At 41.7% G+C, this 13,571-nt stretch overlaps 1 protein-coding gene across 2 annotated transcripts; it reads right to left on the reverse strand.

The window, feature by feature from the left end:
* rdh10a (retinol dehydrogenase 10a) lies at window positions 1–12,828 on the reverse strand. 2 transcript variants are annotated; one of them, XM_027175882.2, is made up of 6 exons: window positions 12,408–12,828; window positions 11,189–11,415; window positions 4,274–4,372; window positions 2,500–2,645; window positions 1,969–2,100; window positions 1–1,514 (listed from the first exon to the last, which is right to left on the reverse strand). In XM_027175882.2, the coding sequence occupies exons 1-6, from the start codon at window positions 12,694–12,696 to the stop codon at window positions 1,391–1,393; spliced, it is 1,017 nt and encodes a 338-aa protein (XP_027031683.1). In that variant the 5' UTR covers window positions 12,697–12,828; the 3' UTR covers window positions 1–1,390. The 2 variants fall into 2 exon arrangements, with proteins under 2 accessions (XP_027031683.1, XP_027031678.1); XM_027175877.2 differs by having other exon boundaries at window positions 11,189–11,418.
* Between the last annotated feature and the right edge of the window lie 743 nt (window positions 12,829–13,571).

Genomic DNA, 13,571 nt, shown 5'->3' on the forward strand with positions numbered 1-13,571 from the left:
CACAATCTAAATCAGTTTATTAATTTAAGTTAGGCAGAGAAATTAAACATGGGATCCGCATGGCATGCGACTCCTTCTGAAAGTTACAAAAAGAGGCATCAAAATAAACGGCATACTGTCAACAAACGGCAGACATGAAGAGGTAGCGACTTCAGGCTCGTCACTGTGAACAAACGGCACCTACTGGAATGTACATCAAATCCATCAGTGAATCTTTTTCGTAGACATACAGAGTATCCGAAGCCCGATCGTCAAATTATGAGCCACATCTGATATCTGATAGAAGTTGAAATATAGGACAGAGACGTGGTAGACACACAATTCAGTCCATGTTCTGCTTCTTTTGCATTTTCAGTGATTAAAAATAAAAATATATACTGATTTTTTTTTAAATAAAATGTAGACACACCTCAACCTGCCTAAAAAAAGATCAGTTTTTTTTGATGAAGCTTGCTGAATAAATGACATTTGACCTACAGTTAATTTCAAGACACATTAAGTCTCTTCAGAATGAAATTCCAGCAATGATCATAACATAAATGACATCAGTGGTGTTAACGTTATTGATTACTGATTAGCGTTGCTGGTGATAACATTAATGCCCTCACAGTTAGCATTCATTCTTGCTATAATAACATTAGCACCCAGCTTTTGAAACATTTCAATGATTTATATGTTTAATATTTTAACGACCTCTACGTTGCCATGTTACTAAAGGAGGAATTTGGAAGATAAGTCTGCGGTTGTTTGAATATTTTGTCAAGAGAAAAATAAAATAACACATATTTACAGGAATATTTGCATCAGCAGCCAGAAAGTGACAAACGAGTCTTTGCTATTGTGATGGACGCTAAAGGACCGATACGCTCAGACCGCATCGCAGGCATCGGCTGTGTGTGTCTGAATTTAATCCGTGTGTCCGAGAGATGAAGCGTTGCTCCGGGAATTGAGGTGGGGCAGCGGTTTTGGCTAATCACAACAATAATGGCAGTGTAGAGAAATGACGTAATTACAGTGCATGTCTACAAACACAAAGTGACATAGGGGGGTTTCTTACTGCCCGTACAGTAACATACTGTATATTTCGCAAAGACGCTAAATAATGCTGGTGACTACATGATGTAAATAATTACTGAATACCTCACATATGATTTCAGGCCTAATGACGCGGTATATAGAAACTCGCTTTGCTTTCAAACGAACTAAACAAACAAACACAAAGAGGAAATCCTCAGCGTAGTCCACAGCGCTCTTAGTTCCAGAGGAACAATATGGTAAACGTTTGCATCTGCTTAATGCAAGTGCACCAGTCTAAACTCTCTCCCAGTCTCTCGGTTGCTTTCTCTCTCTATCAGTGGTCGTATCCTCGTCGTTTCGTGAAGCCAGTTGTTTAGATCCCGTTCTTTGCCTCGTTGTTGTTCATGGCCTCTTTCCTCTGAGCCAGGAACGGATACATGCACTTGTCGGCACCCAGGAACCGGTACATGCACACAATGGCTTCGAAAGGCAAGATGCTAAAACACAAGGGAGAAAATGTTATGCTTTTGTATCTAAACAATGAACTCAGGAATGTTCTGAAAAGATTTATCCTGAGAGCTCACAAGTTTATCTACATTTATGTATAACATGAACCTTGACTGATGTCGTAATGGCACCCTATAAGAGGAAGAAGCTTTATTGTGTGTGTGTGTGTGTGTGTGTGTGTGTGTTACTGGAAGATTTAGTGCACACTGAACATAGACAGTGTTCAAGTTTTGTAAATCTGGCTAGAATGTTTTTTTTTTGTTTGCTTTAAGGCTCATTAACAGCGATATTAAGTATCTCGTTGATAGTCTTACTAATGACAGCATTGGAGTAGTTTAGTATTTCAACATTCTACATTGTTCTAACTTATTACGCGATACACATACAGCTAATGTACGTCTGAGGAACATGTTAGCATGAACGTCTGTGTGGGCTCATGCTCACCTCTTCATGAAGTTCACAGTGTAGACGATGCGTGGTGTACAGATCATGGGCTGGTCGGTCAGGATGGCTTTCATTGCCTGCTTCACACAGAACTCCGGCTTCAGTGGGGGCAGGAAAGGCTCGATCTCCTTACTAACAGAAAAACAGGAGAGGACAGAGGAGGACACATGAGAGCCAAATTCTAAAGACAATCTGTCACAGAATACATTTGAATATTAATGATGTCTTGATTCTGGCAGCACTGCTGATCATTTTAGGACAGTTTTAATGGCGTCACTTTGACTTTTCAGCTATGAAATTTGCTCACTGTTGCAGATGGAGATGCTTTTGCACACATGGCAGTATGTTAACATGTCTTGCTTTGGGCTTGACCTAACAGTATGTTAGTATAACTTTAGGTTACACCATTAACATTCAGGTTTGCAGCGCTGTCAAAGCATAAAAAAAAACAATTTGTTGATTATTTCGTTAGATCGGAGTGCAGACGTCACATGTCGAGGCACAAGGTACGTGAACAGATTGGATATTTACCGTATCCTGCAGCCTCTGAACATGCCTGTGTCCACCAGGTATGGACACACCAGTGTCATCTTGATTCCATCTTTCTCCGAAGCCTTGATCTCGTGGCTGAGGGACTCGTGGAAGCCGATGGCTCCGAACTTGCTGGCGCAGTAATCCTGCCATTGTTAATTAAACAAACATAAAAACCATAAAAACCCATGCACAAACAAACCATGCACTTGTGTTCTATTCAGCGTGTCAAAGCGGTAATGGCGTAGGGTGCGATGTGTTGTGTCCAAAAACACATAGTGCAGGTTTTGAACGAGATGCTAAATGTTTAGGTAGCTGGCCGACCTTCGGCTCAGCTCAGCTCAGTGTCTCGGTTTGAGATGATTGTGTTCACAGCCTCACATTGCTGGACTCCACAAAGCTTCCTACGTAAAAAGTGCACTGGATGCATTTTGTGATCTAGTTGTTCACACAGATAGCATGTGATTTTTGGCATAGTCAAGTCTTTAGTAATTCTAAATTCCACTTTACTTCCAACCCCATTTATACAATGATGGTTTGTGCCCTAAAAAAAGGTGTACGGCGCTGTACGCCTTCAGGCTGTGTTTGTGTGTGATGACACTGCGAGCCGTGTACGGTTTCATTAGCATTCTTTGCCGTGCACGGCTGCAGGGACGGTTTTGATGTGGTCCGCTGTTCAGAAAGTGGCTCAGCCAAACACAGATGCGTGTAGATAAACACACAGGGGATAAAGGGCTTGGAGTGTGTCCACACACACACACACATATATACACACACACACACACACAGATCGACAGCAGCTCTGAGTCACTGTATTAATCCTGGGCCATAAAAAACAATAAAACGGTGCCTTTGAAGTAGAAAAAAGAAGCTGAGTGTAAAAACACAACAAAGGAGCAGCGCTTCCCTGAAGGAGAGGAAAACCAACACCAAGCTGCAGAGCTGAGGAGCTGAACACACCACCACACATTACTATAGCCGGGCCTTTTCATTAACGCAGCTTAACTCACTCGGCATGAATCGGCGGCAGAACAGGGAAAGTGGAGAGGAGGATCAGAGCGTGAATGAATGAATGAATGAATGAATGAAAGGACAGATCATGAATGTACATGACAGAATAGGAAGCTTTCATAGTGTAGACAAACAGCTTACTGTATGTCTGTGTGTGTGTGTGTGTGTGTTTGGGGGATGGAGGGGATGGGGGTTGGTCGGGCTGGTGGGATCGTTCTATACAGTGAGGCCCAAATACCCCTGAGGCAAAGAGAGACAGTGAGAAAGTGGAAGCGATAGGGAGACTAATACAGAGAGAGACGCGACACTGAAACACAAAAGAGAAACAGGAAAAAGAAGATGGAAAGAGGCAGGAAGAAAGGGAAAGAGAAACACAGACAAAGAACATGAGAGACAGAAAAAGTGAAGGTGACAGACAGGTGGAATGAGAAACAAAACGAGAGAGTGACATTGAGAAGGACATTAAAGTAAAGGCAGAAAGTGGTAGAGAGACGTTAAAAGATTCTATAGATTGTGTTCAAGGAGGGAAAGGTGGAGAGAACACATATAGACTGATAAAGTTAGTCACATTCAGTTCATATAAAGTGAGACAGCTGCACTGGTGAAATGTGGTTTGATTGCACATGAACCTGCCGATGCTGTATGGACGCCTTCATCATTATTATGATTATTAGCTGCTGTGTGTGTGTGTGTGTGTGTGTGTGTGTGTGTGTGTGTGTGTGTGTGTGTGTGTGTGCGTGCGTGCGTGTCCATGCGCACTGACCTCGACCCCTGCCGTGCTGAAGAGGCCCAGTGAGCTGGCGACGGTCACGATGTGGCCGTGATTCATCTCCAACATCCTGGGAAGAAAAGCCTTGGTGGTCTGAAAGAGGACAAGAGGGGGTGGTTGTGGGGGCAGAAAGATGAGGGGAAGGGGGAGAGAAGATGGTTAGGGGGGGATTATTAGATGGGGTTATTCTCCTTGCATTCTTCATCTCTGCCAAAATGCTTTGATCCCCGTGTGTTTTTCCACCCTCCCTCTGATAATAATTCACCGATTCTAAACAAAACTCGCCCTACGGAGGGAGTGAGGGAGTGACGGCTGTTAGTGACCGCTCTGCTCCTGCATGTACCCGAGAGATTCGTTTACACGTATGTGGGAAACAACTCCGACGCGTTTGACTTGGAAAAGAAACACGAAAGAAAGGTTCTGGTTTATCCAGCGTTTCCTCTTTCCACACACACAAACACACACCGATCCCGTTTGCAGGATACAATTTCAGCCAAGAGAACAACTCACTCTCATTCACCACCCTCACACAGCACAACTCAGACTCTCTCTCTCTCTCTCTCTCTCTCACACACACATACACACACACACACACACACACACACACACACACACACACACACACACACACACACTCACATGCAGGCAAACATCCAAGTTAAGTCTTTAGAAGGACATTCCCCTTTATGAACACTTAAAGCGACAGTTTACTTAAAAATGAAAATATTTTTCGACTTCTGTAGTTCTGCACTAGAGCAGCCAGTCTAATGTAGCTAACGGGTATGTTTTAGTGTCGGCTGTGTGACCATCAGTCACAAGCTTGTCATAAATATTATTAGCTGTCTCGGATATAAACTACATATTACTTATTCATGCTTATAGAGATGTTAACCTTTTTTCAAATAGCTTTATTTCTCCCATGTGTATTGACTATAATATGTCAATATACTTGGCCTGTACTTTTACACGTGTGGCTAATCGATACGTGGTCATTCACACTTTGTGTACTTTTGTGCATGATTTGCATTTGTGTAGTGAAGTGAAAGGTCGCTCTGCATCAGCGTATGAAAGGGTGTCGTTATCAGGGTTTCCTACTCGGAAAACTGCCAGGGATTTTCGAGCCAATGAAAATGAATATTTCAGTGTAACGCTTCAAGAGCCAATTTACAAAGTCAATAAAAATTGATAAGAAAAATAGCATTTCGTTATCAGATAGTTGGCCTGATTTACGAAGCATGGTACGGCACCAACTACTGTATACCACGTGACACACACTTCACCCGAAGCTGAATGGGAATCAAGCAGCTTATAACTTATATCGTATCGTACACATTAACATACACAACATGATATATTTCTTTGAAGTCAACGTGAACTGATTCCAGTGTCCAGTGAAGAAAGTGTTGCTGCGTGCAAAAACTGCCAATCGATATGCGTTTAGTTTGAGTTACAGCTTTTATTTCGAATTTGGCTTTTGGGAATCTCGTAGTGATCGACACTGATAGTTCTTCTCAACAAGTGTGCATTTTTTTTTGTACAAAAAATAACGGCATTGTTGGTGTACATGGTGTTAAACATTTCATAGTAATAGACTGATCATAGATGTGATCACCTAATATTGCATTGTAGTTTCTGACCAACATTTTTCAGCCTAATTTAGACGTCTGTAGCAGTGTTAGTTTACTGAAATATCTTTTCATTAACACTTTTCATTAACACTTTTAACCCAAATCACTGATGTTGAGCAGTTTATAGTTTTTTATTTATAGTTTATAGTTATTTATTTTTATCGCCACTAAATGATCGTGTACGTGACGATATGAAGATAGCCGCAATCGAATATGACGGAGATGAAAAACGTCCGCAAGGTACACGCTCGGTGAGTGGGATAGACGAGGCGGGTCTGCACCGTGCTGACAGAAAGCATTACAAAATCAGTTTACGGTGAATTGTCTGGAGCCGTGCAGGCGGTGGATTTATGGAGGCAGGGAGCAGTGGAGTGAAGAAGAGCAGAGCAAGCGCTTCAGTGATGTCAGCGTTTATAAACGCGTTTGGGATGGTACAAGCTCACACAGCCTTTAAAAACATCAATCTCACAAGTTACTGGAATTTCTTTAGTTTTAAACACACACACACACACACACACATACACACACACACACACACACACTTTCCCTCCCTCACATATTTATTAGTCATCTATCAGCTGCTCTCTATTTTTAGGGGTTAGAAATACTTTCTATAGAAAAACCAGGCTGTGTGTAACATATTTAAAGTCTATTAATAAATAAAGTCATCTTAAGCAATTCCTGGGATTGGCAAAAAACCCTGACCAAGAGAAAATTGTTACACAAGACGAATGAGTGTGCTAATCATCTTTTTCTTCATCAGGTGTTTGTTTCATTCTTCGGTTATAACTGTGCTGTAAAAGTAATGCAAAAAGAAATGTCAAGCTTCTCCTATAACAGCACATCCAGCTGCGAGTTTTATCTTTCATTTAAAGTTCGGAAGATAAAAAACGCACAAATCGCCACGATACAGAGGAAGTGCAACTCAAAAAAGTTCCTGTTTACAAACTGCGGACGTTCAAGAAATGTTAAATAAAGTCACCTACACACGTATGTTACTCTTATGTTAAATAACACGTTTTTATTCAAATCATTATTTGTCTATGTGGAGAATCTGACATTTAAGTCCCTGTGAGAATACGATATGATACAGAATACGATATGATACGACATAAGAATGCACGCTCTAAAATAAAGCAATCGTTTGAATTACGACGAGTCACAGAGTCGCTTTTGAGCGCCGGATTCGGAGGCGCTGTGGTATTTAAAAAAAACAAAAAAAAAACACTGAGTCTGGACTAATCATCTTCCAAATTAAGAAAGATGGCAATAACACTCAAATAAACTTCACTGCGAGCATTTTAAGGCCATATTGTACACACACAGGTGTGGGAGCTGAAAAGCGTGGAGCGAGACTCTTCTGCCTGGTCGGATCTTTTTTCGGTGAGAGCGCCGCTTGGAGAATTTGGCTCCTGTTGCTTGGCATCTCGTCAAACTAATCTGAACAATAAGCGATTGTGATGGAAGTGGGTCAGACAGCGGCTCGCCGTTACAGCCCAGCTTAACACAGCACCCGCTTCCCCATTATGCTTTTCTCTGAGTAAATTCATCCTAAAAATTCTTCATGGTAGACAACGCTGACTTGCTGTTACACTCCATGGCTCATACAAGTGAACAAATGTATGTGTTTATGGAGCAGGAGAGTAACGAGCTGTGTACTGCTGGATGAAACGCTTCCGGATCTCAACAGCACGAGTTGGGACACCAAACAATAACACAGCAATAAGGTGCTATTTTGATGTACTGTATAGTAGAGTAGAATGCGGTTTGGGGCACAGCGTAGCCTTTCACATCCGTTGTTTTTGTTCTGGTTTTCTTCTGCACAAATTAAAACATTCACGTACAACCAGATGGAAGGAAGACACACACACACACGCACACAATTCTTACCACTTTTCTTTCTGTGTTTTTGAGTGTGTGTGTGTGCTGGCCGTGATTCTCTCGTGCAGCTGCGTTTAGAGTCTGTGAAGAGAGTGGGGCCTCCTCGGGGCACTCACATAATGACATCACTTCCTTTTTGCCTCCTGCTCCATTCCCATAAGGTAGTAAAGACGAGCTCCATCTGGTTAACGGGCTTGTCTCACTTTTGCTGTTTCAAACACGGTGGCTGTGAGCTGCAGAGCCGAGGCAGCTCGTTATTTAGACCGAGGATGACGGAAACTGAAATCTAAAACTAGGAATGTGCAGATCGGACACTGAGAATTGGGATCGGGTCAATATCCGTAGGGCTACATTGGTCTCAGTTTGCTTTCACTCTCCATGTTAGAAACCTAGGTATGTGAAGATATCATTCTACACTAGTTTCGTCATGTTGTCTCTCCCCTCTGCTTAGCTGTGTGTGGACATACGGGACATACGGTATATGAATCACTGCTGTTATGTTGTACATGTATTGCCCAATCATATAACGGGATCATTTTAATCTGAATGTGTTCAGAACATCAAAATGCTATCGATTGTATCGATGTTTTGTGTGGCTTCTGTAACAAAGCAGTTTTCCTTACATAATCGACCAAATCAAATATTTGACTATATAAAACTCACTGGCAACTTGGATTTATTATGAAAATTTTCTCTACATGCATTGAAAAAAAAATCCTGTCAGCCATTTACAGTTAATCCAAGAGCCAGCGGTAATTTCTTACATGGTCAAGAATTTAAAAAAAGAAGAAGAAGGAATTTAAAAAAATCTAACACGTGTAGTGACTAATTGCTACTACAAGTGTGTGTGTGTGTCAGAGAGAAAGTGCTGCAGGTTTTGTGGTATTAACCAACCACATCCTCTGCTCTGTGGCCTGTTCACGTCTCCATTCATCACACAATGCTTTCATCTCACAACCACAACACAAAGTGCTTATGAAAACACAAGCAGAACCTTAATGAGAGTCCAAACTACACACACATGCAACACTTATAATCTGAAAATGTTTTAGCTCCATTTATAACCATTGAATGACCAACAAAAACAAACAAACAAAAAAAAGCTCAATTTGTGAATCCGACATTGTAAATAAAAATGAATGCTATACAGTTATTACTACTGTTTGTGGTCATTAAATTGACCTTTTCAGGAACAACTGCACATTTTAAGCCCAGAAAGTCTGCAATAAACATTTTGTCCCTCATTTCTTTATTTTATTTCCTTTCAAAATATAATTTCATCTGTCATTTTCCAAAGTATCCTTTCATCGTCTGTGCTTAATGACAATAAAAAAAATGACAATGCACATCTTATTTTTGATGTTTAAAAGGCCTATAGACAAAAAAAAATAAAAATAAAAATCTGAAAAGATTTACCGGCTATTTATGAGGCTTCATAAACGTTCACAGTTCGCTTGCATTGACTTTATTGAAGTGTCTCTCCATAGGATCTTTTATTATAAGTATACAGCTAAGCTAAGTAAAACAAGAGAGATTAGTGCTATATACAGTCTGTAAATGTAGTGCATTTGAGTTACTCACTGTAATCTAGTACTAAAACCCAGTATGCGATTTGAGACAGTTCATTAAATAAAACAGGAGACTACTGCAGTCAGTGTAACAAGCAATCAACATCACTCAATTAATTCCGATCACTTTGTGGAGGTGTGAAGAATGTGTGTGAGTGTGTGTGTGTGTGTGTGTGCCATTCTTTGAACCTTCACACTCTTCTCCAATGGCCCATCAATAACTCTGTCAGACCGATAAACAAACAGATCCTCCCTGTGAACGTGTGAGCTCATCTCAGCATGGTGCTGCACAAACTGCCCCCTCCACAGGGCGCTGCGGGGGAGAAAGACAGCACACTTGTTTACCAACACCAGCTCAATTAGGGAGAAAAAAGCCACCTCCAAATGTCCCCACCAGTGGGCTTTTAATTAACAAAGCGGGGAAAGTTCCTGTGAGACGCCGGCCGGTCAGCCTTTTGTGTCTGCTGAGTGGGAACTTTTTTGTGCCTCTGAGCTGCAGCGACGCACTCGCTCTGTTCTGATTAAAGGATTTCATCATCGCGTGCATGTTGTGATGTGAAAACATTACAATCAACACAATCACCTAACACGCTATGCAATCTGGAGTTTTTATTAGGTTTGGGGTTTGGTGATCACACACAGCGCTGGGAACGGTATGTGTTCAGTGTACACGTACAAAGTACTATGAACAACCAGTCAAACAGATGTTAAGTGTACTGTTCGATATGGTATCATGCCAGTTATATAAATGGCGAACTGTTTTGTCATTCTTTATTCCAAAAGCTTTTATTCCAAATCCACAACACAACACTTACACCTAAAGTCAGGGGCCATGTCCCAAACAGAACAATAATAGATAAATAGTGCACCACCTAACATCCACAACAAACAGAAGCCTGGGCAGCCTCCTCCCGTCCAGGATACAGAGGACGTCTGAGACAAAAATAATGCACAAATAAACACCCATCACACACCCTGCACATCCAAACTTGTTATAAATACGCTCCTGGCTCCAAACAAAGGGCTTAATGGTATTTGATTAACACAATGTATTGGAACTATCTCTTCCACATAGAGCTCGTGCACTCGCAGAACCTTGACTATATGATATAATCTTGATCTAAGTAATCATGCCCAAAACTCTTGACTTACAGTAAACTTCACAGTTAAGGTGCATCTCTCTGCACCTACTCGTATTCTTATTCAAAGATCACTTTAAGTGCCAGTAGTTAGGGTGTGATAGATGGTTATCAGGAAAAAAACACAAGTGTATTATTATTTAAAATGATTATAACGACTACTTTGCTTAATATTATTATTCTGACATGAAGGAATTCTTACATGCATATGTATAACTCACTTTTACGCATACTTAATAAAAGCAAACAGAGCTGGAGTTAGAAACGCTATAAGACCATAGTCTCAGTTATCCGTCGACATTTCGTTTTCTGTGATGTGGCCGCGTGAGGGATCGTCTTTGCTCTTTTGCAAATGGACAAAGGGAATTAGGTTCAGCCGTTTGGTTTCAACAAAAGGCAAACATCCTTTCAAGAGGAAAGCACAAATACCCCAAATAAAAGATATGAGACGTAATTCACAACAGGACAGAGACTACGTAATAAACAGTAACATTGAAATGGCAGTTCTATTTCCAACCAAATGTAATGATGAAGTGTGATGAATAAAAGAGTTATGTGTTTCTAAAGGAGTAACTCTCTGTGCCACATTTTGCTCTAACCGCATAAGTTTACGGGCTACACTCCTGGACGCTATCTTTTAAAATATGGTTTGGTTTGCGATGTAACTGTTCACACTGATGATGTATGACTCACCCAGAAGTGCGCGTGGCAGTTGACCACCATGGTCCTCTCGATGAGCTCGTCTGGACACTCCAGTAGGTGCTGTCCAGAAACCACACCCGCATTGTTGATCAGCAGGTCCACGTCGCCCACCTCGCGTCTCACTCGCTCCGCTGTGGAGTACACGCTCTCCCGCTTCCCCACGTCACACACATATGTGTACACCTGTGGCTTGAATGGCTGCACCTCCTCCACACCGCCTGCTTGACGTGCAAACACACAGCAGTCGCTCAATTTCTACCTGCTCTCAAACACACTTGAATATTCAGCTTTGGCATGGTTTACAATATTGTTGTGTGCGTGAGAGTGACCTTCCAGAATTGCAATATTTTAAGGCATCCGCAATGACATTAATGAGTGTGTTGAATTTCACAGTGTAATAAACCTGTAAGCATCTTATGGGTTCACAGAACGTCATGGCGTTGATCAGACAGCCTCTGGGCCTCCTGTGCAATTAAACCTTACATCTCCTGCCTCCTAGCATCTTTATCAACCAAATGAATGACCTGTTTCTGGCTAAACACTTCTTCTTCACAGCGACTCTGTCTTCTATATAATGACGATGTAATAAATACTGGCAATAGAAAATATTTTATAGGGAAGCTATTCTAAAACATCCTCCTAAAACATAAACAAATTCAAAAACGATTTCTTTTTAAACATTTATTTACTACGGTTTTATCATCGTTAACCGTGATATTTTAAAACTAGGCATCATCCCGTGAAAACCGTTACAGTGCTTTATGGACCGGATTAAATGCACAAGGTGCGTTCAGATATCATATAACAATTGCAGTAACAGTCAAGTGTGTGTGTGTGTTTGTGTGTGTGTGTGTGTGAGAGAGAGAGTGTGTGTGTGTGTGTGTTTGTGTGTGTGTGTGGGAGTGTGCGTGAGTGTTTATTACTAAAGTTTTAAAGTGCATCATGTTACATGCCAGTTACAAAACATAATTATTACACGTGTGTGTGAGTGTGTGTGTGTGTGTGTGTGTGTGTGTGTTTATTACTAAAGTTTGATGTGCATCATGTTACACGCTAGTTACAGAACATAATTATTACACGTGTGTGTGAGTGTGTGTGCGAGTGTGTGTGTGTGTTTATTACTAAAGTTTGATGTGCATCATGTTACACGCTAGTTACAGAACATAATTATAACACGTGTGTGTGTTTGTGTGTGTGTGTGTGTTTTTACCTTCTCTGTCCGCGTGCGTTTCCTGTTCCCGGTATATCTGTCTCACGAGCTCTGCGGTCTCTTCATTGCTCTGGCTGTTGATGTCCCACAACACGAGCACAGCGCGGCGGCGCGCGAACTCCAGCGCGAACAGACGTCCCAGCTGCCCGCCCGCGCCCGTGATCACACACACCTGCCCGCTCACGCTCTTCTCACGGGGCCGCGCGACCCAGCGGAAAGCCGCCAGTGCGATCGCCCACATCACCTTCATCAGCACAAGCATGAACTCCAGCACCAAGCCGAGCATCATCACTACACTGAGCACACCGAACACACTACACTGAACACACTACACTGAACACACTGAACACACTACACTGAGCACACTGAACACACTATACTGAACACACTGAACACACTACACTGAACACACTGAACACACTACACTGAACACACTACACTGAACACACTACACTGAACACACTATACTGAACACACTACACTGAACACACTATACTGAACACACTACACTGAGCACACTGAACACACTACACTGAACACACTGAACACACTACACTGAACACACTATACTGAACACACTACACTGAGCACACTGAACACACTACACTGAACACACTATACTGAACACACTACACTGAACACACCGCTGGGGCTTTGTGTACAAATATAACACACAAATAAACCTCTTAGTGTCAGGACGCGTTAGAAATAAACACAAATTACAGAAAAAACCCTAAAAATGTTCTTTTATTAAAAACACTACAACTGGATCTATACGTGAGTGGAACCGGAGTGAATTAATTTAACTCGTAAACAACACAAAGTGAATATAAATAAGTGTAAATAAAGACGAAATTAGCACCGACGGCTAATGACACGGATCTGTTTAAACATCCCGTTCTGTCATAACTTCAGTCTAACTGACCAGAAAACGAGCTTCAACTACAGAAAAGTACTGAATGATAAATAAACAACGTTTTCTTTTAGAAACGGATTAAAAAAACCCGAGTCAAATCGCTTTTAAACCGAATTAACTCCTGAACCTGCGGAGTCTCGCGCTGAACTGTCCGGTGCGCGAGGTGTGATAGCTGCCTGTCTCGCGTCTGTGCGTGCGTGCGCGCGTGTGTGTGTGTGTGTGTGTGCGTGCGTGTTCGCGCGCGTCTG

Source organism: Tachysurus fulvidraco, chromosome 25 (genome assembly GCF_022655615.1).
Source record: "Tachysurus fulvidraco isolate hzauxx_2018 chromosome 25, HZAU_PFXX_2.0, whole genome shotgun sequence".
Lineage (NCBI taxonomy): Eukaryota > Metazoa > Chordata > Actinopteri > Siluriformes > Bagridae > Tachysurus > Tachysurus fulvidraco.

Bases quoted from the DNA above. Each gene is read 5' to 3' on its own strand.
- rdh10a (XM_027175877.2), bottom strand. From the start codon at position 12,696: ATGATGCTCGGCTTGGTGCTGGAGTTCATGCTTGTGCTGATGAAGGTG. The intron at 11,419-12,407 runs GTAAAAACACAC...TTGCACGTCAAG, and splicing joins AACGCACGCGGACAGAGAAG to CAGGCGGTGTGGAGGAGGTG. The intron at 2,646-4,273 runs GTCAGTGCGCAT...TAACAATGGCAG, and splicing joins TCAGCACGGCAGGGGTCGAG to GATTACTGCGCCAGCAAGTT.